Genomic DNA, 23,105 nt, shown 5'->3' on the forward strand with positions numbered 1-23,105 from the left:
CAGGTGCTGGTAAGGTCAATGTGCAGTTCCAGCAATATACACCTCAGAATTTATAATTTGCCATAAATTGCTAATGTCACACCCGCAAGCCAAGCAGCTGCACCTGATGGTAATCAAGACCAGGGATAAAGGCAGCGCCGTCCCAGCACAAGGTTGCGGAATCTTGCAACGCCCTGGATTGCCGATTCAGTGATTCTTCCCTTACATCCAGTTCCTAGTTCTTGTGTTCACCTGGCTCTCGATCTCTGCTTGCTTTATCGTGTACCGAGTATTGTCTTGCCCCAGAAACGACGTTTGCACTCCAGAAGACCCACGCCTATCTCTGACCATTGATTTTGTCTGCCTCTGTGTTTTCGGATCCAGAATAAACACACCCACACTTGGGTCCAAACATCTACCTCCTGTCTCTTGTCCTAGACTGTGACAGAAGATTCTGCTTCTACAATGGACCCAGCAGAGTGGGAGCACCTGCAACAGGCGGTGTCTGTGCTGGGGGGGGGGGGGCTGCTCGCTTCCCACAAGCAAACCCTGCGGCAGATTCTGGAAACCCTCCAGCACTTCATACGAGCGCAGCCGGTTGCTGAACCCACCCAGGGGAACTGATAGGGCAGTGCTGGGTGGGGGCACTCCCAGCATCGCTTCCGCAGCGCTTCCTGCGCCATCAGAAGCCGCCTTGACCATGCCTGCGACGGACCCCTAGCTGGCCATGCTGGACCGGTTTGACGGCTCTCCTGAGAAGTCCTGGGGATTCCTCCTCCAGTGCGAGCTAATATTTGCTAGCCAGCTGCATGCCTACCAGACAAACGCCAGCCGTATCACGTATGTGATTGCTCTGGTGACTGGACCCGCGCTGGATTGGGCCACAGCCATTTGGTACAAACGCGAGACCACCATGTATGAGCGCTTCCACACAATTTCAGGTGGTGTTTGGCCACCCGCTCTCAGTTCGTGCCGCCAGCGACTGCCTGATGACGATTCAGCAGGGCAGTCAGATCGTGGCAGCGTACTCCATAAAATTTAGGAGCCTGGGGGAACAAAGTGGCTGGAACCAAGCCGCCCTCCAGGTCTCTTTCAGGCACGATCTGCACCCACGGATTCAAGCCGAACTCGCCTACCGTGGGGAAGACTGGACGTTGGACTGATTCATTGAAACGGCTATTACCATCGACACCCTCATGCAGAACCAATTGCCACGCCCTCAGTTGCCCCTAGTGGAATGCTCCACGACACTGGATGCCCCGGAGCTATGTGCATCTGACCCAGGAGGAGAGACAGCGACGGATCCAGGACCGTTTGTGCCTCTATTGCGGAGGGTCCGGGCACTTCAGAGCCGACTGTCCCGCCAGACCACCTATCAGGAACCCCCGCCAGAGTACAGAGGTGAGTGCCCCACGTTGCTCAGACACCCAGTTGATGGTGCCAATAGAAATGTGCTGGGGGGACGCCCGGGGCCACCAGCTGCTTCATGGATGCAGTCTTTGCTCAATGGCATGGCATCCCGGTGCAAGAGTGTGATGTCACCTTGTGAATTAGTGCTCTTGATGGACAGCCACTGGGTGGTGGAATGATAGACCGAGTCACTACACCTGCGTGTGGGGGCTTGTCATATGGAGGACCTCTCGTTCTTTCTGATTTGGTCCCCCGATTTGCCGTTGATACTAGGGTTCATCTGGCTAGAGAAACACGATCCAGTTTTTTCTTGGAGCACTGGTGAGCTAGGGGCGTGGGGATCGAAGTGCCCCAACAAATGCTTAGCTCTGCCATGCTGGGCCACCTTGGTAGACAGCCCAGACACCGCAGTGTTGGTAACTATCCCTGCTGAGTACCAGGACCTTGCCGAAGTCTTTAGCAAGAGTAAAGCGGCAATGTTTCCCCTGCACCGAGCGTGGGACTGTGCAATTGAACTACTACCAGGCACCACTCCTCCTCAGGGTAGAATCTACCCGCTGTCACTACCTAAACAACAGGCCTTGCAGGAATACCTGTCCGAGGCTTTGGCCTCCGGGATCATACGGCCCTCCGCTTCCCCAGCCGCAGCCGGGTTCTTCTTCATTGAAAAGAAAGATGGAGGGTTGCATCCCTTTATTGATTACTGCGGATTAAACGCTATAACAGGTTCACGGAGCTCGGGTGCTCACGAAGCTTGGCCTGCGCAGTACCTACAACCTGATCCAGATCAAGGAAGGGGATGAATTGAAGACTGCCTTAGCACCTCCCTCGGTCATTACAAGTACACCATTATGCCATTCGGTCTTTGCAATGCACCGTCAGTGTTTCAGGTGTTTGTCAACCATGTGCTGGGGGACCTAGTCAACCACGGTGTCCTGGTTTACCTTGACCATATCCTGATCTACTCACATGCCATGACCCAGCACGTGCAACTCGTGTGCCAAGTACTGCAGAGGCTGCAAAAGAACTGTCTATATGTCAAGGGAGAGAAATGCCTGTTACATCAACATCAGGTGACCTTCTTAGGCTTCATCTTGCAGGTGGATGGAGTCGCCATGGACCCGAAAAAGGTCCAAGCCGTGCTGGCCTGGCCTCGACCCACGACCGTTAAAGTCCTGCAGCGTTTCTTGGGTTTTACAAATTTTTATAGCTGATTCATACGGGGGTTCAGCTTGATAGCCGCCCCTCTGGTGACCCTGCTGTGGGGAAAGGGTGTACGGCTGGCCTGAACAGAGGACTCACAGCGGGCTTTCCAGACCCTCAAAGACCGGTTCACGACAGCCCCGATCCTGTGACATCCGGATCCCTCTCTCCCATACATGGTGGAAGTGGATGCCTCAGAGGTAGGAGTCGGAGCGGTTCTATCTCAGCGACAGGATACCCCACCAAAATTGCACCCATGCGCCTACTTTTCCTGCAAGCTAACACTGGCAAAGTGTAACTACGACATTGGAAACTGGGAGCCGTTGGCCATAAAACTAGCCCTAGAAGAGTGGAGGCATTGGTTGGAAGGCGCTGTGGATCCATTCCTCGTACTCACGGACCATTGGAACCTTGAATACCTGCAACAGGCAAGATGTCTAAACCCACGCCAGGCCCGCTGGGCTCTGTTTTTTACCTGGTTTAGATTCGCGGCATCTTACAGGCAAGGAACAAAAACACCAAGGCCTATGCCTTGTGCCGCATATATGATAAAGAGCCGGGCCCGCGGTTGCCCGAACCAATCATACCTGACCAGTTGGTGGTAGCCCTGGTCTGGTGGTGGTTTGACCAGGAGTTCCAGACAGCCCAAGAGGGGGACCCAGGGCCAGTTGACAAACCAACAGGTAAGGAATATGTTCCTATTGGCCTCCGACCTTCTCTCCTGCAGTGGGTGCATGATTCTCCAGTGGCTGGACACCCAGGACACCGACGGACCCTGTCCCTCATCCAAGGATGGTATTGGTGGCCCTCCATCCGGGAGGACGTACAGGAATATGTAGAGGCCTGCGAAACGTGCTCAAAAGCTTGGCCTCCTACCCAGAAACCAGCTGGTCTGCTGGAACCCTTGCTGGTCCCAATGCGACCCTGGTCCCACATCTCAATTAGCTTCATGGTGGAGCTCCCTGTATCACATGGTAATACTGTTATCTTAACCATCATTGACTGGTTTTTGAAAGCCTGTCAGTTTGTGCCCTTACCAAAACTCCCGTCAGCTCTAGAAATGGCAGAAGCCCTATTCCATAATGTCTTTCGCCTCTGTGGCCTCCCAGATGATATCGTGTTCGATAGAGGCCCACAGTTTATGTCCCGTTTGTGGAAAGCATTCTGGCGCAAACTAGGGGTAACCATCAGTCTAACATCTGGATACCACCTGCAGGCCAATGAGCAGGTAGAAAGACTACACCAGGACCTGGGCAGGTTCCTGCGCAGCTACTGCAGCCATAAACAGCACCAGTGGGCTCGGTTTCTTCCCTGGGCCGAATACACCCACGATTCGATGCCTCATACCTCCATGGGTTTCACCCTGTTTCAGTGTGTTTTAGGTTACCAGCCTCCCCTGTTCTCTTGGCACCCAGAGTGCACCGAGGTTCCTGCCGTTGATACCTGGTACAGGACCAGCGAGGAGACATGGCGGGCGGTGAAAGCCCATCTCCAGCAAAGCACCCGCAGTACAAGAAACAGGCCGACCGTCACCATTGCCCCGTCTCTTTCCACCCTGGCCAGTGGGTCTGGTTGTCCACAAGGGACCTGAAGATGCGACTCCCCTCTCACAAGCTCAGCCTCAGGTACATCGGCCCTTACAGAATCATCCAGCAGATCAATCCGGTCACCTATCAGCTGCGACTGCCCTCATCTCTCTGGGTCTATCCTTCGTTCCATGTATCCCTCCTTAAACTGTACAAGGTATCCCAACTCCAGGCTCCTTGGGAGTCGTGGCCCCCACCTCTGGTACTGGTGGACGGGGCCCTGGCGTATCCAGTACGGAAGCTCCTAGACTCCCGTCACCGTCACGGCTGCGTGTAGTACCTGGTGGATTGGGAGGGGTATGGCCCAGAGGAACATTGCTGGGTTCCTGCGTCGGACATCCTCGACCAGTCTCTTCTCGAATCGTTTCACAGGGATCATCTGGATCGCCCAGCGCTCAGGCCCAGGGAGCGTCCATGCTGTTCCAGGCAGGCAGCTAGAGCCACCCGTAGAGGGGGGGGTACTGTAACGCCCACAAGCCAAGCAGCCATACCTGATGGTAATCGAGACCAGGAATAAAGGCAGTACCATCCCAGCACAAGGTTGCAGAATCTTGCAATGCCCTGCCTTGCTGATTCAGCGATTCTTCCCTTACGTCCAGTTCCTGCTTCTTGTGTTCACCTGACTTTCAACCTCTGCTTGCTTTTTCGTGTACCAAGGATTGTTTTGCCCCAGAAATGACGTTTGCACCCCGGAAGACCCACGTCTGTCCCTGACCATAGATTTTTTCTGCCTTTATGTTTTTGGATCCAGAATAAACATACCTGCACTTGGGTTCAAACACCTACCTCTGTCTCCTGTCCCAGATCGTGACAGCTAAAGACATTTCCACATGCCTAAGGCCCTTGCTTTGTCAGTGGATCTTAAGACTAGCATCAAATGAACATCTTTTAGTACTTGATATTTCTGAAGCCATTAAGTTGATGCAGTCTGGGAAAGCTCCAGGTCCGGATGGGTTCCGAGCTAAGTTCTGTTAAGGTCTTTCTGGCAGTGCTGACTCCTCTTTTAACGTCAACATTTACAAAATTATTTCAGTCTAAGATACTTTGTCTTTCTCTTTATCAGGCCTCTATATCCCTTATATTGAGCAGACCCTTTAGACTGCAGATCCTATCACCCTGTGTCTTTTCTTAACTGTGATAAAGTCCTATCCAAAATATTTGCACAAGGATCGGGCGCTACTCTTCCTTCAATTATTGCATCAGACAAAGCCAGTTTTCTTAAGAGGAAGCATTTCTTCCTTAATGTCAGACAACTACTCAACACCTTATACACAGCCCCCAATGCAATACTTGAGGTTGTTATACCCTTAGAGATAGAAAATGCATTCAACCAAGTTGAATGGCCTTATCTGTTCTATTGCTGGGAGAAGACTGCTTTGGATTTAACTTTATTTAGTGGATTAAGTTTGTGTGTGACTCTTGTGTAGCCTGTTTGAACTAATAATTTCATGCCCAATTATATCCAAGTCTTTTGCGGCACAAGACTAGCCTGCTGCCTACCCCTACTTTTTTCCCCTTGTAATTAAAACCAACAGCAGTATCCTTACAAGGCAATCACTTAGTCTAATGCAGGGGTCAGCAACCTTAAACACTCAAAGAGCCATTTGGACCCGTTTCCCACAGAAAAAAAACACAGGGAGCCACAAAACCCTTTTGACATCTAAAATGAAGATAACACTGCATATATCGTTTTTTACCTTTATGGAAAGTATAGAGAAAACTGTAGTGTGTTGCATTTATGAAATCAATGAACTGCTACCGAGAAAACGAAATTTTATTTCTGCAGGCAAACAAAAATATTTTGAACAGTTTGAACTAACCTTAACAAAAAAGACGCTGGGTTGAAGGTTACTTTCAAATAAAATGTTCAATGTCTAATTGAGTCCTCTTCGTATTCATGACATCAAAATTTTAACTTGCCGGCTGCAGCAAACCAAAAATGCAGATCAACCTTCCGCAACAGTTCCGAAACGGCTTTTTTTCTCTCATCTCTATCCGGATATTTTTCAGCAAAGGCTGTGTGTTTATTGTGGAAATGTCTAGCAACATTTGACTTTTTGTTGTTCGCGAATTTTTCACCACATATTAGGCATACTGGAAAGCCACTCTCGTCAGCAGTAAAAGCAAATGAATCTGTCCACATCTCATTAAATGTTCTGTTTTCTTCAGAAACTTATCTTTTCTTGCATTTATCCATGTTTGCCTACCTGGGGTTGAAAAGCTTGATCTGAAATGAATGGAATTTTCAATTTCGCGCCGGCGGATTTCGCAAGTCGGCAGTTATGACGCATATTTTGAGCGACAAAAAAATTAAACACGGTTTATTTTAATGTTACAAGAGCATCATAATCTTAAAATTTAGAATTACATTTTTTAAAAAAACTAACTAAATAAAATAAATTTAAATTAAATATTTATTATTTATTTTCCAAATCTACAGGGAGCCGCAGCAGAGGGATGAAAGAGCCACTTGCGGCTCCGGAGCCGCGGGTTGCCGACCCCTGGTCTAATGCATCGTTTGACAGGGTGGCAAATCAAAGATTTCCATGCTGACAACTTTTTACTGTATATCTAATCCGTCTCCATCCCTCAGGTCTGTCAGTTCTGCAACAATTTGGAAGTATCAGGGTACAAACTTAATTTATGCCTTCATGCATTATGTGACATATATTATTTAAGGAGGCAGCCAGCTGAGGACCTGTAAGGTGTCTGTTTCTCAGACTGCAGACTCTGATGTACTTATCCTGTTGTACAGTTGTGCATCTGGGCCTTCCACTTCTTTTTCTGTCCTAGTTAGATCCAGTTTGCCCTCTTCTCTCAAGAAAATAGTGGACACCTTTCCAAGAAATCTTCTTGGCAGTCTGATGCATGGAATAACCTTCATTTCGCAAAACAACAATATATAACATGTTTGCTGAGAAAGCTGTTTTGTTTTGGGGATTTTTGAACCCAGAAATGAACTTAAGACTACCAGTACCTTGTAGCCTGAGGAAAGACAACTTGCTTTGTTGAACACAATAATGGGTTTCAGCTGTGCTAACACAATACAAAGGTGTCTCTAGCATTCAGACCATCATGATTGGAGTTTATCACTGGGACACTTGAGAAATGGTCACTAAAAATGGGGCTTTGTAGTCGTTTGTCAATAATAAATTATAAATCATTCATTTTGAGCAGTAATAGCCACCTGCAGCATTAATAAGATGTCTTGGCTATCTTTTAAAATCAACTTAATGGCACCTTGATAAAAACGTATGACTTTTTTGAAAAACATAATTTCTGAATGATTTTTGCACACTTTTGAACACTAGTGTATATATTGTCTATGTTGTTGTTGCAATATATGTTGGAGCACCAAAATTTATTATTTTAAAATTTTGTAGAAACAATAACTATGTGCAAGTTCCCCTTTCTCTTAATATATTCCTGTGAATTTTTTTTCACCACTTCTAAAAAATAATGCATAGTTCAGTCATTCTTGCTTGATAAATACTTGCCTTAATTCAGAGTCACTGTGTTTTTGAGCCTATCCTAGATGTAAAAGGAAAAAAGCAAGAAGCACTAAGAAGGTACATGAGTCCATCCCATAGCAATCGCACAGGCAATAAGGAGTACCAATTTCATTTGAAACGTATCTTGCCTGTGGGAAGAAACCAGGGTACCTGCAGGAAACCAACAAAAACACAGGGAGAGCATACAAACTACAGGCAGATTGAGCTGGATCCAAGCAGCCCAAATGCACTGTGCAAACACTTTGAGGCACCAGTGCTACCTGTTGCACCACAGAGTCAGCTGTGGGCACACAGTGTTTAATATAAGCAAATAAAATATCTAAAAATCATTTATTTGTATTACAAATGATATTGGAAAAAATATTAAAATAAGTTTACAAAGTACACAAAACACACACTAAATTAACATCACACCAGCAAAATCAATATACCTGATACAAACTTTACAAAGTATTTACAATATACGCATGGGGTGTAACATCTTGTCCTGTGTATCTTGAATGTCATTCATACATGCATATTAGAATGACATAAAAACAACAGTAATTGAACTTGCAGCTCATTTGTCTAACTTCAATCATTAAATTTTTGGGATTGTCATCAGTCAAGCCATCAATTCCATTATTTATCCATGCTATGGTAAATTACTAATTTATTTTTAAAGTTGTGTGTGTGTGTGTATTTTTAAAGTCCTTTTTAAAGGAACTAGAAAGGAAACATTGTGGAATTGTTTTTGCTGAGGTTCAAGAATAACAACTTGTCTTTTGGACTGTGAAAAATATATTGCTCCATAGATAATATTGCTCATTATTCACAATGGTAAATACTAATTAGAGTACTGTACAGTATGTCAAACTATGCTGTGTTAACCTCATAGTTTCTTCAAATGATTCTCTGAAATCACTGAATAGAATGTCTAAATGAGTACTATTCTATGAAGTACCATGATGTAGAGTCTGCCCACGGAACCTGACATTGCACAGAAACATTATGCACAGGCAACTAGAATATGGATAATTTGTGCAACCCTTTACACCTCAACATCAGAAAAAGACTTTTCTTTGCTTCGACTGTGGAGTCCAGAATAGGAGTGAGAGTTGGAAGGACACACTTCCTCTGTGAAGGCACTCTCTAACACTGTTAGAATAGATTTGCGGACCTTGTCCTTGAAGTCCTGGCCCATGAAGACATACAGTAAAGGATTCAGGCAGCTATTGAGAAAGGCTAGGCTTGAAGCAATGGGGATACCAATAGTAGTGACAATATCCAGAGAATTATTTTCATCTGAAATCATATGGTTGATCATCTCAATAAGGACCAGAATGTGGTAAGGTGCCCAGCATAGGAAGAAAGCAATGATGATAGCAGCAATAATCTTGAAAGGTCTCCCAGAACGACCAGCGAGAGAACGGTTCCTCCGCAGTTTATGGATTATGATGGTATAGCAGGAAACAATGACAGTAAAAGGTATCACAAAACCCAAGAAGAAACGTGTTATGATCATTGCCTGGTGGCGGAATGCCCTGAGTTCTTTTATAGCTGGGGTCTTGTAATCATCTGATAAGGCAAAGTTATTGAAGCAGTTGGTGACATTTTCATTGTGATTGGCAGGTGCTGTGTCACGGAAAGCAAAATAGGGGGCGCTCAGGATCAAGGCAAATAGCCAGATTATAACACTCACTCCAGATGCTTTCTGGGAGCTGCGGTGGTTTTGGGCCCAGACTGGATGTACCACAGACACACAGCGGTCCACACTGATCACCACTAGGATGTAAACACTGGCAAACATGTTGAGGAACCCCAGGGTGCTGTTGAACTTACACAAGAACTTGCCAAAGGGCCAATGAAAGTCCATAGCTGTGTAGACTATACTCAGTGGGAGGAAAACAGTGAAGAGGAAGTCAGCAATTGCCAGGTTGAGGAACCACACTGTGTTCACAGTTTTCTTCATCTTGAATCCTGTGACCCATATAACCACACCATTTCCCAGAACCCCCAGAACAAACGCTAGGGAGTAGACAACAAGAGACATGATATTGAGCGTCTGTCTGATTTCTGGATGTTCTTCTTCGTAGTCCTCATAGTAGTCGGCTTCTGTCGCCCGGACGTCTGACATGTTGTTTGTCCAATTCTCTGAATATGGAGCAGTGGTGGTATAGACAGATTCCATCATTGCTGTAAAATTGAGGTTAATAAAGGAGACTGTTTAGGGAACAATGCATGACAAAACAGGAGAATGATTATGATACTGTTTGAAACTTTCTATCAACAGACAGTTTTAAATATTAAATGCCTAGCTGTGAAAAAAAACTGCTTTAAAATCACCTTGGTAAATAAAGTGTGTGGGCTGATAACACTACATAGAGTTTATTGAAAGTCGCTTTGGAGAAAAGCGTCTGCTGAATAAATAAATGTAAAATGTAAAATACTTTTATCAATAAAGAACAGAATGTAATTAAAATTGTAATTTCTCTCTACTTTCGCTAGAGGGCGCAAATATCTTATGTGGACCCGTTTTTAAAATACTTTGACAAACGTACAAATCTCCTAGATAATGTGTGAGTGATGCCCTAGAATTTCTTCTGTGCAACGAATAATTACTACGTTTTAGAGTGAACAAGTAATTACATTTATTTAGAAAGATAGAAACAGTAAACAGTGGTAATGACACAGGCTTGCTTAGGATTATTAATTATTAGTAGTACATATAACAAATTACTTGCAAAAAAATTCACAATTTCTTGAAATTAACGACGAAACAACTTGTTGTGCGTTTATATGTAAACTAATCCATTCAGTCCATAATGCGCTTTAAAGTTACAAAATACATGTATCACAACAGGCATGATCAGTTTGCCATAACTTCGACTTTGTTTGTTTGTGACACAAAATAAGAAGTGTTTTACGTTATAATTGTCAATTAAAATTCTTAAAGTAACTTATAGGCAACATCGCCCAATTCCGAAAAGTGCAGCTGTAAATTTTGTACTTACCTCCAACGAAAAAGAGAGCCCTTAAATTGTAAAACCAGCGGTTAAATCCCAGTGCTCCCAATCCAAACGCTTGTAGGTCAAACACCATTACAGTGTTAACTGAGACGTGCGCACTGGGTTTTAGGTTCTTGAAGCCATGACGTCACGTTTACCTTATTTGGGTCTTCTTTAGCCACGCCTTCTTTTCTCTCTACGGCGTTGTTTATTGCGTATATCGCCGCTTTTCTTGAGTAGAGGGATCTACTCGTGAAACCTAAGCGGTAGTAACTAATATTCATCGCCCTTACTTGTGTAAATTGCAGAATCGGTCAAAGGTTCAATTGTTGTGTATGACTTGTTGACTCGTAACACCATCCGTCGTCGTAGCGCAGACCAGCCTAGACCTCTGGTTTTTCCGCTTGCGACAGGCAGGTCCAACTTCATAGATAGAAAATAACTGGGAAAAAACATGACTGGCAGCCCGACAGTTAAAAAATATGTTCTGAATATTACGTGATTTTCTCTGTAGAAAGTGTACGTAATTGCAAAAACTGCAACTTAAGTTAAGGGTTAAACGTGTTTTACGATTGTCGCCAAGACAGACGCAGGGACACAGCGGTTTTGAGACATTAAAATATGATAGTGGTGCACACGGGAATAGAAATTGTTATTCTTTCTTTCTTGCTTATAATTCATCGGGGCACATGTAAAGCCGTCCTTTTCGCTGTCAGTGGAATGTGCGCTTTGCCGCCCCACTGGAGAAGGAAGGATCAGGATGGGGAGGCAGGGAATGTGTGGTTCCGAACTTGGCATGGGCCAAAGAAAGTTAGTCAGTTTATTCCGCAGGAAGCACAGACGTCTCAAAATAGCAGTGTGGTCGCACCGTCGCCTTATAGCATCTCCATCTCAACGTGTATAATGATACATTAGTTTCGCAGCCACTTTAACTTTAGTGTAACACTGCATTCTTTGCAAGGCTCTGTGTGCCACATCACAACAAACACGCAAATAAATATTAAAACTCTTGTGCCATTACTGATCAGCCAGAACGCCATCTGTTTGATATGTTTTCCACATTCTGCGGTCAGGTGATGTTTGCCTGAGGCCAGGGTAAAGACTTTGTAGCTATTGCCACCTTCCTGAAAACTATGACTAAATATACTACGTAGCTCTTATTCGTGCAGGTCACAGCATCTGTCGGCGGTTTGTGTGGTCCTGGTTTCTGCAGACTGCAGGGTGACACCCATGACAGACATGCCTGCTGTGGCCTAAATAACATGACTATTACTATTGCAGAAAATCCCTTTGATACTCGTGGGTTACGGTGTTTGCAGCACCGAAGGGCAAAACACTCCATTTGTCTCCTCATACTATATTAAGAAACGTTCCTGTCCCCTTTGAGTGTCTATAAGGTATCACATGTTTACGAAAACATTCTTAAAAGAGTGACCTTAAGCAAGAAGAAACACTTCTGTTTATTGTTTTTACCAGCCTGCAGTATAGTGGTTAAAGCAGCTGCCTTTTGACCCACAGGTTCAAATCCTACCTCCATCCGTAGTTCCTTCGAGTAAGGTACAAACCCTTGATTGCAACATTGAAATTACCCAGCTCTATAAATTCATAAATAATTGTAGGTTGCTTAATGTTGTAAGTTGCTTTGGAGAAAAGTGTCAGCTAAATGACTAAATGTTTACTAAAAAAGTGTATGTTCCACTCAGATTTTTAGAATCTTAGAGCTTTTACATTTCATTCTTTTGGGCTGCATACTTAGTTCATGCAACATGATTTCATCATTTGTGATGAGAGGTGTAGCCCTTTGTGGTAGCTTTGTTTTTGAGTAAAAATGTGCTTTCAGAGCAATTACTGGAGATTTGAGCTATGTTCAAGTACAGTAGCTGCTTTAACAATTTTATTATTTCTCTCCCATATTTCACTCACTTACTTGAATTAACTGCAGGCTCACAGTAGTCCAGAGTCTATCCTGGAATCACTGGATTGCAAGCAAGGAAGTGTACACCCTGGATGGGGCACCAGTCTATCACTGCACACTGTAGACAGTTTAGAGTCTCCAATTAACAGGAAACCAGAGCACCCAGAGAAAACTTAGGCCGACAGACAGATGAAGAACATGCAGACTCCATAGAGCACTTTAAACACATACACACACACACACACACACACACACAGACACTGACTGAAGCCACTTGTACTTGTCCTGAGCAGGGTCGCAGTGAGCTGGAGCCTAACCTGGCAACACAGGGCACAAGGGCGGAGGGGGAGGGGACATACCCAGGAGGGGACACCAGTCTGTCACAGGGCAGCCCAAGCAGGACTTGACCCCAAACCCACCAGAGAGCAGGCACAGGCCAAGCCTGCTGCACCACCGCATCCCCCCGCACTTTAAACAACAACAACAATAACAGTAATGATAGCAATAATAATTTACAGTGGCACCCTTGAATTGGTGGTGATCTTTAAATTTTTGGACTGTAATGTTTGTGTGTAAACATTGTAAGTCACTTTGGCGAAATGTGTCAGCTAAATGACAAAATGACTAAATGTAAATGTAAAATCTAAAGACATGGATACAATTGTTAAAAGATTTGAACTTCTAGCTGTGAAGGAAGAAAATAAAATTATAGGACCCTTCAAAAAATTAGCTGTATTTTTTACTCTGTAATGTGTATTTTGGTGATTAAGAATACAAAATGCATAAAGTTAGAGAAAAGTACTTTGGACAAAAGTTCTGCAGTTCATTATTTAAGATGAACTGAACAACCTTATACACAACTATGAGTGGGACATGGGAAATTTGGTTTAATACATTCAAGATACACATCACGACTTGAGGGAATGCGTTGCTTGCGGTTTTCCCTCCACCAGTTTCTTTGGGCCACATGCTGTAGTCCACCCTTATACATACATGATTAATTATCATTCAGCCCACTGCTTTCATAGATCCTTGAGGAGCTCTTCTCTTCGAAAACACTCTCTCTAACACCCACGTGTATCCCCTTCCATCCTTTACACACCCACACCCCTGAGATGCTTTTCTGTGGGGGCTGTTGTAATTTTTGGCAGATGCTTTGAGATACTTCTTTCCAGCTGTAAGTTTTCTGGAGCAGATGTGACTACATGGTTTACCATAGGTAACAAAGGTAAAATGTCAGTACTACTCATTGTTCTCTCAATTTTTTATGCCAGTTATGTAAACACTATAGGGTATTAATTGTTATAACTGTTCTTTAACTGTGTAATCTCTGAGCAATTGATTATAAATAGTAACTGCAAGGGCTCAGTTTTAAATTCCAGTTCTAGAGGTATTGCATTATTTTGTTGATTGAGAAGGAATGAGTTGTGCTTCCAACAATCAATTTTAAGTGATTTTAAGGTAAGTAAAAGCAATTTTGCATATTAAATAGTGATATTAAAACACACACCTATGGCATTACAATATATGAACGTCACATTTAGTGTTGCAACAATTAATAGGCAAATAAATGTATATACACGTTTGTCATCAACAGACACCTTGAACGGATTAAGGGTTCTCACACCGTGACAGGCCAGTGTACACACCCAAGATTTATGTGCTGCTCAGCCAGTATACACACCATTCAAGAACTGCTATGTGCTGTGAATGGAGCAGATGTGTGGGGGCTGGTGAAAACACAAGGGAGCAGAACAAAGTTTTGGAGAGTTGCAGGGCTGGAACTCATATCCTCTGCTGTAACAAAGAACACTGGTACTAATATGTGTGTAGGATAATTTGTGTCTTTTTCCTCTGTCTCCTGGTTACAACATCAGCATTCTGTCTTGTCCCATTTAGCTATTGCAAAAACTATTCATTGATGAGAAATTTGCTGATGTAAAAGACTATTTAATTTGAAAATGTATGATGTAGTGTTAGAAGGGGGTGCGGTGGCGCAGTGGGTTGGACTGCAGTCCTGCTCTCCGGTGGGTCTGGGGTTCGAGTCCCGCTTGGGGTGCCTTGCGACAGACTGGCGTCCTGTCCTGGGTGTGTCCCCTCCCCCTCCGGCCTTACGCCCTGTGTTACCGGGTAGGCTCCGGTTCCCCGTGACCCTGTCTGGGACAAGCGGTTCTGAAAATGTGTGTGTGTGTGTGTTTTTAACATTAACAGTGATGACTTACATTGACTTTGACGATTAACCTTGTCTTTTAATGCCATACAGATTTTGAGTCGAATATAGATGTAACAGTATTTCCCATTTTTTGTTTTTCGTTATGTAATGTTTTTATGTGTTTAATAAATATTTTCTGTTGTTTGTTACTAAATTTTTACAGTGTATTAAAATGTATTATTGTGCCCTTAGACTGCAGAAATGGTTTGAGTTTAAGTCAGAATGTATAACATTGTCTGCAAGAAATGAATAGTTGCAGCAGAGCTATAGTCTGAATGTTCTTTTCACAGACCAAGCCTTGCCACATTACTTGTTCAGCCTGCCAAACATATAATTAAGTATTCCAGCTCAAATTCCAGTCCGGGAGTGTGAGAAAACAAGAACAAGTTGAGGATGAATGTGTGCTCCTGAGTTTATACATTTTTTGGGGAGATTTTCTGTAGCCACACCACAAAGGGTGTGGTCAGAGAGGGCAAGGACATTAAATATTCTACCACAAGACTTGTAATAAACAACAGATGAGAACAACTGTACGGTTCACAAGTACAAAAAAAAGACTACACCTCAAGGTGGACATTGAGATTTTAGAAAAACTCCTTGTGAGGAAATTAAAATGGAAGTGATAGATTCTCTTCAAAGGATTCAAAGAGGGTTTTACAAGAAAATTTCAAACATTCTGAAAAAATTCCAAAGATAATGGTTTTGGTTTGGATATGCAGGATATAACAGAATAAAAATGGCTCATAACAGCAATGGTGAATTTGGTCACTAAAGTATATGTTTTGTATGAAGAATATTGTTTTCATTTGGAAGGGGGGTTAGGGAGGTCAGACATGTTTTTTTTTTAAATCATATTCATCTCTTTTTCATCCTTGCTCAACCAGTACAAGCAAAGAGCTAAACCTCACCAGCGAAACCATTTCCTTTACTGCCTACTCAAAACCACAGAGTCTCAGCTCCAGACCTCCTGGGCCAAGCTTAGGACCACAGACTGACAGCATCATCAGAAATTCACTCTAAACAACTGGTGTGACGTGTACAGAGTGTAGACTGCGGCTGCTTTGGTCTAAAACCCCTCGGTCCCTTGCACATCTGGGAATGAAAAGAGCAAAAGACAGATCATTTCACGACAGCAATATAGGGTGATGAAAGAGGCCCTTTTTTTTCAGAAAGCTGGCGCAGGAAACCCAGGCCGGAAATGGAGATAAGAAAAAGGGGAAAATATAAGCAGCACCACAACTTTATGGTAATGTCAGAAGTCTTTTAAATGTTCATGAACAGGGATGGTTTTTTCTCCCCAAATAGGTGGTTCTACAGAGCGTAGCTTAATCGTGTTGAACTGGAATGAAAAGTGCTTCCCTTGCGCTTATGGAACCCATGGTGTAACTTCTACCACTGGCTCTTCTATTTTTGCTCATGAATGTAGTTCTGAGTTTAAATGCAGGGGAGTGTCACAGGCACTCATTACTCCAAGCTGAAGGGTGCTTCACCAACTGAGGATATGCAGGCTCAGAAAGACTGTGATGGCAGTAGTGAAGTTCTGAAAACAAAGCAGCAATTTTTTTTGTTGTTGGAAATAAGTTCATACTTTGCTGAAATTTTCTTTAAAATGCGGTTTACTGGAGAAATTCATCCTGAGTTTCTTTCACAAGGGTAGTACAGCAGTAGCTGGAAAACTTCAGTTTACATAACTATGTCCATCACCACTGTGACCTTCTGGGAGTTTGTGGTGGAATTTTTTTTTACTATGTTTTCTACACATTTCAAATATATAACTAAGCATTTTGAATTCAGAGGGCATGGTGGTGCAGTGGGCTTGGTTGGGTCCCACTGTGTGGTGGGTCTGGGGTTTGAGTCCTGCTTTGGGTGCCTTGCGATGGACTGGTGTCCCATCCAGGGTGTGTCACCTCCCCCCTCCAACTCTGCGCCCTGTGTTGCCAGGTTCGGCTCAAGTTCGCTGTGACCCCGTTTGGGACAAGCGGCTTCAGTGTGTGTATTTTGAATTCTATTTGAGTGCATAATAGGAATTTTTGCAAGTGCATAGAACTTTGCCTCGACAGAAGAGCTACTTCTTAAAGCGCTAAAAATTACTTCTAAAAGAGCAAACTGACCACATCACTGTACTTTCCCCACATTTTTTGCTGTCTTGCACAATACTTCTAGACTTCTTTTTGACAACCCTACTATACTTAGCAAGCAATTTATCTTCTCTTTAAGAATATAATATATTTGTGGACTTTTCTGAATCAAGGCTTTTGAGTCATTTTATCACCCTGGAAGCTGTGTTCACAATTTATTCTTTAGCTTGAAATTCACCCGTTGAATAAGAAAGTACCCAGAGACAGTGTTTTTTTTAAAAGGTGAAAAACAACAATTGCACAACAGGAGCATGTACTGTGGAAACACGCTCTTGCTCTTGCTTTGCAAACAGCAAAGCAAACCAAACTCCTTCGGTTTACCCAAGCCTAAGCTAAACAATATATCATTACACATTTCTTTTTTTCAGAATTTGTGTAACCAAATCTTGAAATATTACAGATTTTCCAGCAACAAATGCTAACAAATGTGTCTCAGAGTTAGGAAGCAGCGCTCAGAAGGCTCTTCCTCCAGCTTCAAAGGACTGCAGCTGAATACAGCAGGTAAACATCAGCAATTAAGTAAGAGAGAAAAGGACACTTCAGTCATACTCCTGTGCAAAATCTTGGTCATCGTAACCTAAGAAACCTGTATTTTTCAGTTACCCTAACCATAGTTCCAAGTTCCCTGATCATGGTTCTACGTTTTAGTACCTAGTGTTATTCATTTCCTCACTCCCTGGCACATGTATCTCTTTTTTTGTTTCCACGTCATAATGTTGCAAAGAAACTCCTCACTAAAGTCCAACACAACCCTGTTCCGTGTCATGAAATTACATTTACAAGTTCAACGGAAAGGGTTTTTTCTGTCCCCAGCAAGAGTTCGCCTTTCTTAAGATTGGTAGATTAACCCCAAAAGCATGCAGTTGTTGAATGATGAATTTACTCCACAATATGTAATAATATGTAATATTATTTAGTTACAGATGAAATAGTGGTGAAGAGATAGCTTTTAATTATTAAAAACTGGTTTCGATAAATACTTATAAGTGAAATATTTTATTGTAGCCTTAGAAAAAGAGATATTATGGATAATTAACTAAAGAGGAAAAATAGCTCATTCCACTGAGCATTTCCAGGGATATGATCTCAGCATTATATATTTTTATAATAACAGCAAATATATGTTCTTTTGACACAGTGAGGAAGATATGACAGTATGAGTTTGACTTTTCTCTCAGAACAGCTTTCTACTGTATGTGTTGAGGTCACATGGAGACATGAGCTGTAGTGAGTGAATTTATTTACAGTGCTTAGTGTTTGCGGTGCTCTGACAAGCTTGTGTTGTGGTACAAAAGGTGACTTGGCAACAAGGCCACTCGTAAGACTTAATGACATTAGACTGGAGACCTTGATCAACACAAGAAGCATGAGATTCTGGAGCGATGTGGGAGCTGGAGAGTAATGAAGAGGACACACTTATTCTACAATTTCTATCTTGACCTGCTGACAGCTACTGTATATCAATATGTCCAACACCATCTACCGTGATTTACAATGACATACAAAAATTATCTGAATCTCCCTTTCTGTATGCTGCAACTTGAATAATTTGCATTAGTTATTGTGTATATGTATCTAAAGCTCTTTGATATTCAATAAAATTTTTTATGCTCTGAATTATAAATATCAGCATAATGGATATGTGTCATGTTGTCTCCGTGAGTTATTATTTCTCAGAACACAAGCGCAGAGATCTTACAGGAACACAGCAGAGGGGGGCACCATGGAACTGAAGCTGTGCGTGAAGATATGAGGAAGGGTCCGTGATGGGACTGCTGGGCAGCTGGACATGGAGAATGCCACACAAGAAGCAGGCGTGGGTCAGAGTTCTGAAGAACAGGGTCAAGATCTGAATCACAGGCTCAAGGAGCATGATCCAAAGAGTCTTGGTCATGATGTGAAACGTGAGGGTCGTGATCTGAAGGGTCGTGGTTCGAAAGCAAGGGTCGAAGTCCAAAGAGTTGTGGTCTTTGTCTGACAAGCAGGGGTCGTAATCTGAAGAGAAAGGAGATGCGTCTCAATGATAATCCATGAACATTGTGGGTGGGCCTCCCTCTTTTAAAGTGTGTTCTAATGAGGTGCAGGTGTATGGCATGTACTGTATTTAGGTTGGACTATTGTAACGCCGCCGTGTGGTCATCTGGGGTATTGTCTCCAAGGGTTGAGACCATATGCAAATACAAATTTGTTTGAAGCATTTACCCTTAACATTGGAGCTGAGAAAAACCAACAAAAAATCTGAACCTCCTTCTAGAACTATTACCCAGAATTTTTTACTTAAGTGTTTGAGAACAAGGCTTTATAAAATCAAAAGCTGTTATTATTCTCTTAGTTTTTTCAGAGCATTTAGAGCTGCAGAACAACCACAACATGTTTCAGCAGATTTTATTCTGCGCCCTGCGAGGGTATGGATGACGGATGGAGGCAGCAGTGGAGAACCAAAGTAGTTGGACCAAAGATGTTTCTTTTTCTTTACTTAAAAAGATGATCTTCAATAATAAAACACTTTAACCCAAGCCAAATACAAAAACAAACACACACACACACACACACACATTTTCAGAACCGCTTGTCCCATATGGGGTCACGGGGAACCGGAGCCTACCCGGCAACACAGGGCATAAGGCCAGAGGGGGAAGGGGACACACCCAGGACGGGACGCCAGTCCATCGCAAGGCACCCTAAGCGGGACTCGAACCCCAGACCTACCCGAGAGGAGGACTGTGGTCCAACCCACTGCGCCACCGCACCCCCCAAAAACAAACATTGAGTTACAAAAGAAAATAAGGCCTATGAGCCAAGCGCTTAAACCCCTTGCACCAACAGCAATACACAGCTCTCCTGTTCTCTGTGTGAGCCTCTTTCTAACTAGTGACCTAATACAACCTTTTTATAACAGTAACTCCACCCTTCTGGCTACACCATATCAGCCTCAACACACACACACACACACATTTTCAGAACCGCTTGTCCCTTACGGGGTCACGAGGAACCGGAGCCTACCCGGCAACACAGGGCATAAGGCCAGAGGGGGAAGGGGACACACCCAGGACGGGACGCCAGTCCGCCACAAGGCACCCCAAGTGGGACTCGAACCCCAGACCCACCGGACAGCAGGACTGCGGTCCAACCCACTGCGCCACCGCGCCCCCCACTCAGCCTCAACAATGAATTCCAAAATACATATTCCCCAAAAATAACACCCAACAACATAAATATAAAAACATACAAACCATACAAAACATTTTTCTGTTATAAATATCTTACAATATATAAAAACATTTATCCCATTACACAGTAAAACACCTCTGTCAAGTTAGTTGTGCCCAAGGACTCCCACCTAGAAATACCCCGAGTGGTTCACTCCACCTGGTTTGCAATACAAGCTAACCAGCACAACAAAGATGTTAAATTACTGAATGGTAACCAAAGAGATTACAGAAATGATCTTTAAAAACTACAATAAATGTGTTTACTTTTAACCATCGTGTACTTGTCATACTTTAATAAAAGAAATGTTAATTGTTAATGACAAACATGGATACTGGTAGGCCTTTCCCGGCACCCAACCTGATTCAAACTGAAAATGTTAAGTGAATTAATGGACCAAAACGAACAGTGTAACAGTACAAAGTGAAATGCATGTGAACAGGCAGCTGCAGTAAAAACATTCAGTATTTCATTGATGGTATTTTTGCCGGCATCTTGCTGAATCTTTGCTACCAGCGTGCCCGTCACGGCTCAGTACGTGACACGCCCACCAAGGTCCTTCTGTACGAAAATGTAGCTGGTTTGTGGAAAGTGGCAATAATGGCTCACAACTGCTCAAACAGTCACTTACATCCGCTAATATCTGCATTCAAGTAAACTTACCATGTTAGCAGAAGCATTGTGTTGTCATGCAAGCTTGTGTCACGGCAGTAAAAGAGTTGTGTAATTTCAGTTCTAAAGACTGAAAGTTAAACATCAAAAATAACATGATAGAACACGTAACTCCTGAGAGTTTATAGCAGTTAAAACTGTAAAATGTAGACTTACTATTCGTGTGGGAAGTGTTACTAAAGGAACATTTGTAGCAGTAGTGTAACAACTACAGTGAGATGCAATATACTGTATGTAATAGTGAAATTTACTCTTTAGCTTTTCCCGTGCATTCATCACTGTCGTGCATTTGACCACTTTATGCAAATCATACTTTTGGCATTTGTATAAGGTTCATTTCCTTTTTTCGTTTGGGAAGTATGATCATGTATTTCATCACATGCCTTAGCTGTTGCAGAACATATTGAACTAACAAAAATAAAAAAAAATGGTGATATAACAGTGTTTGTAGAAAATCTAATTATATGCATGGATACTCTCAAAAGTCAGTCAAGCTGTTCTGTTGAATTGGCAATGCTAAATTTCATGTTGTGTGTTAAAGTGTGGATGTGTAGCTACTCTGCAATGGACTGGCGTCCTGCCCAGGGTGCACCCCCTCTGCCTGGCGCTCATTGAATTCTGAATAGTGTTTGGACCGACGTGATGCTCATCATAACAGGAGATTAGTGAAAATTAATGAATATTTCTGTTATGTGAAGTTGTGGGATGAGTGTTGGAGTTCACAGGGGCATGACTTCTCAGTCTTATGCAATAAACCCTCAGTTTTTTTTTTTTATATTCTGTTGCCAGTCATGGGTTGATTTCCTGGAACGGTCATTGCATTAGTTCTCCCTGTGGTTGCTCAGATTTCTTCCCAAAAGTTTAAAGACATGCAGTTCAGGATAATTGTCATCGATGAATTGGCACAGTGTGGGACTAGGTGACTGTGGTTATGCTGCGATGGGCTGACATCCAATCCAGGGTGTATTCCAAAGCCTTGCACACAGTTATTCCGGGATAGGCTCCACACCCTCACGACCCTGACCAGGACAAGTGGTTTATGAAATTGGACAAATAAATGGATGGTCATTGCCCTAAGACTTGAAATGAGCATCTTTCATTGTCGAAGTTCAATATATGACTTCAGACATGTGCTGAAACAATAAAATAACTGACAGTGCGTTTAAAAACATTACATTGTCTGTCAAATGCAAGGGACCTCAGGAAAGCACATCAAATACAATGTCAACATATTTTCTGTCTCAAACCAATGTGATTTCATCAGTAATGCAAGAATATGAATGCGTGTTGAGGGCACACATTTCAGACAATCCTTTGTTGGTACATTGCAGAACTTCCTAGAGACCCGTTAAAAATACAAGACCAGTAAGTATTGGTTTCCACTGCCAGACTTTCCAACAGAATGTAATAGTTGAAGATTTGATGGCTGTCATTACTTCAGTCTTTGTATTAAATTTTATTTGATTCCCTTTAGATTCCCTTTCCCCTTTATTTGATTCCCTGTATGCCCTTTAGGTTCTCACTATAATGTAATCGTTTATGGTGTCATGTTTACAACCTATAACTGTACTGATTTCAAGTAGATTTAGATTTATATTAAATTGCAAATAAATGCCAAGTGGGTTATGTGAATAAAACTTTTAATATTAATTTAAAACAATATTTTTCTGTACCGCTCTTTCAGTTTCTTTTTATTTACAGAAAGTCTGTATCATCAAACGTCATATACTGTAAGTGTGCAGCATCCACAATGAACAGCTTTTTGATGCAGACTGAACTCTGCTAACAGACAAAGTTTTCAATGTTAGAATAACATTGAAATTACCATCACAGAAGGTAATTTCATGGTACATAGGAAACAGGAACCCCAGCCCACATCAGAACTTATAGATCTGAACCACCACAACTCCATTTACCTACATTGCTCATCTCAAATGTACATCCTCCTGACCTTAGAGTGTGTTATATTGTGATCTCAGAGTACTTTGGTGCAAGTGTAGTAACTGACAAATGCTGTTTTAAGCTGTATATGTCACACTTTTTGCACGTGAACTGGCAGAGCAAGAGGAAACGGGAATGTAGCACGCCGAGATGGCGGAGAAAGAGGGTGGAACGGGGACAAAGCAGCTGCAGCTGGGACTAATCACTTACCCTATTTCTTCCCCTGCGCCTGGCCGTGAGCACGAGAGACGGCAGAGGAGAACTGACGCCGAGAAACACGAAAACGCACAAGAACGACCAGGACCACAAGCACAAGAGTGAGCACGACACCGAGCCCGCA

At 43.0% G+C, this 23,105-nt stretch overlaps 1 protein-coding gene across 1 annotated transcript; it reads right to left on the reverse strand.

The window, feature by feature from the left end:
• Nucleotides 1-8,057: 8,057 nt before the first annotated feature.
• fpr1 (formyl peptide receptor 1) lies at nt 8,058-10,782 on the reverse strand. The gene is made up of 2 exons (XM_018732172.1): nt 10,684-10,782; nt 8,058-9,865 (listed from the first exon to the last, which is right to left on the reverse strand). Exons 1-2 carry the CDS (start codon nt 10,769-10,771, stop codon nt 8,721-8,723), a joined length of 1,233 nt encoding a protein of 410 aa, XP_018587688.1. The 5' UTR covers nt 10,772-10,782; the 3' UTR covers nt 8,058-8,720.
• Nucleotides 10,783-23,105: the final 12,323 nt, after the last annotated feature.

The sequence above is a fragment of the Scleropages formosus genome, chromosome 18, assembly GCF_900964775.1.
Source record: "Scleropages formosus chromosome 18, fSclFor1.1, whole genome shotgun sequence".
Taxonomy (NCBI): domain Eukaryota; kingdom Metazoa; phylum Chordata; class Actinopteri; order Osteoglossiformes; family Osteoglossidae; genus Scleropages; species Scleropages formosus.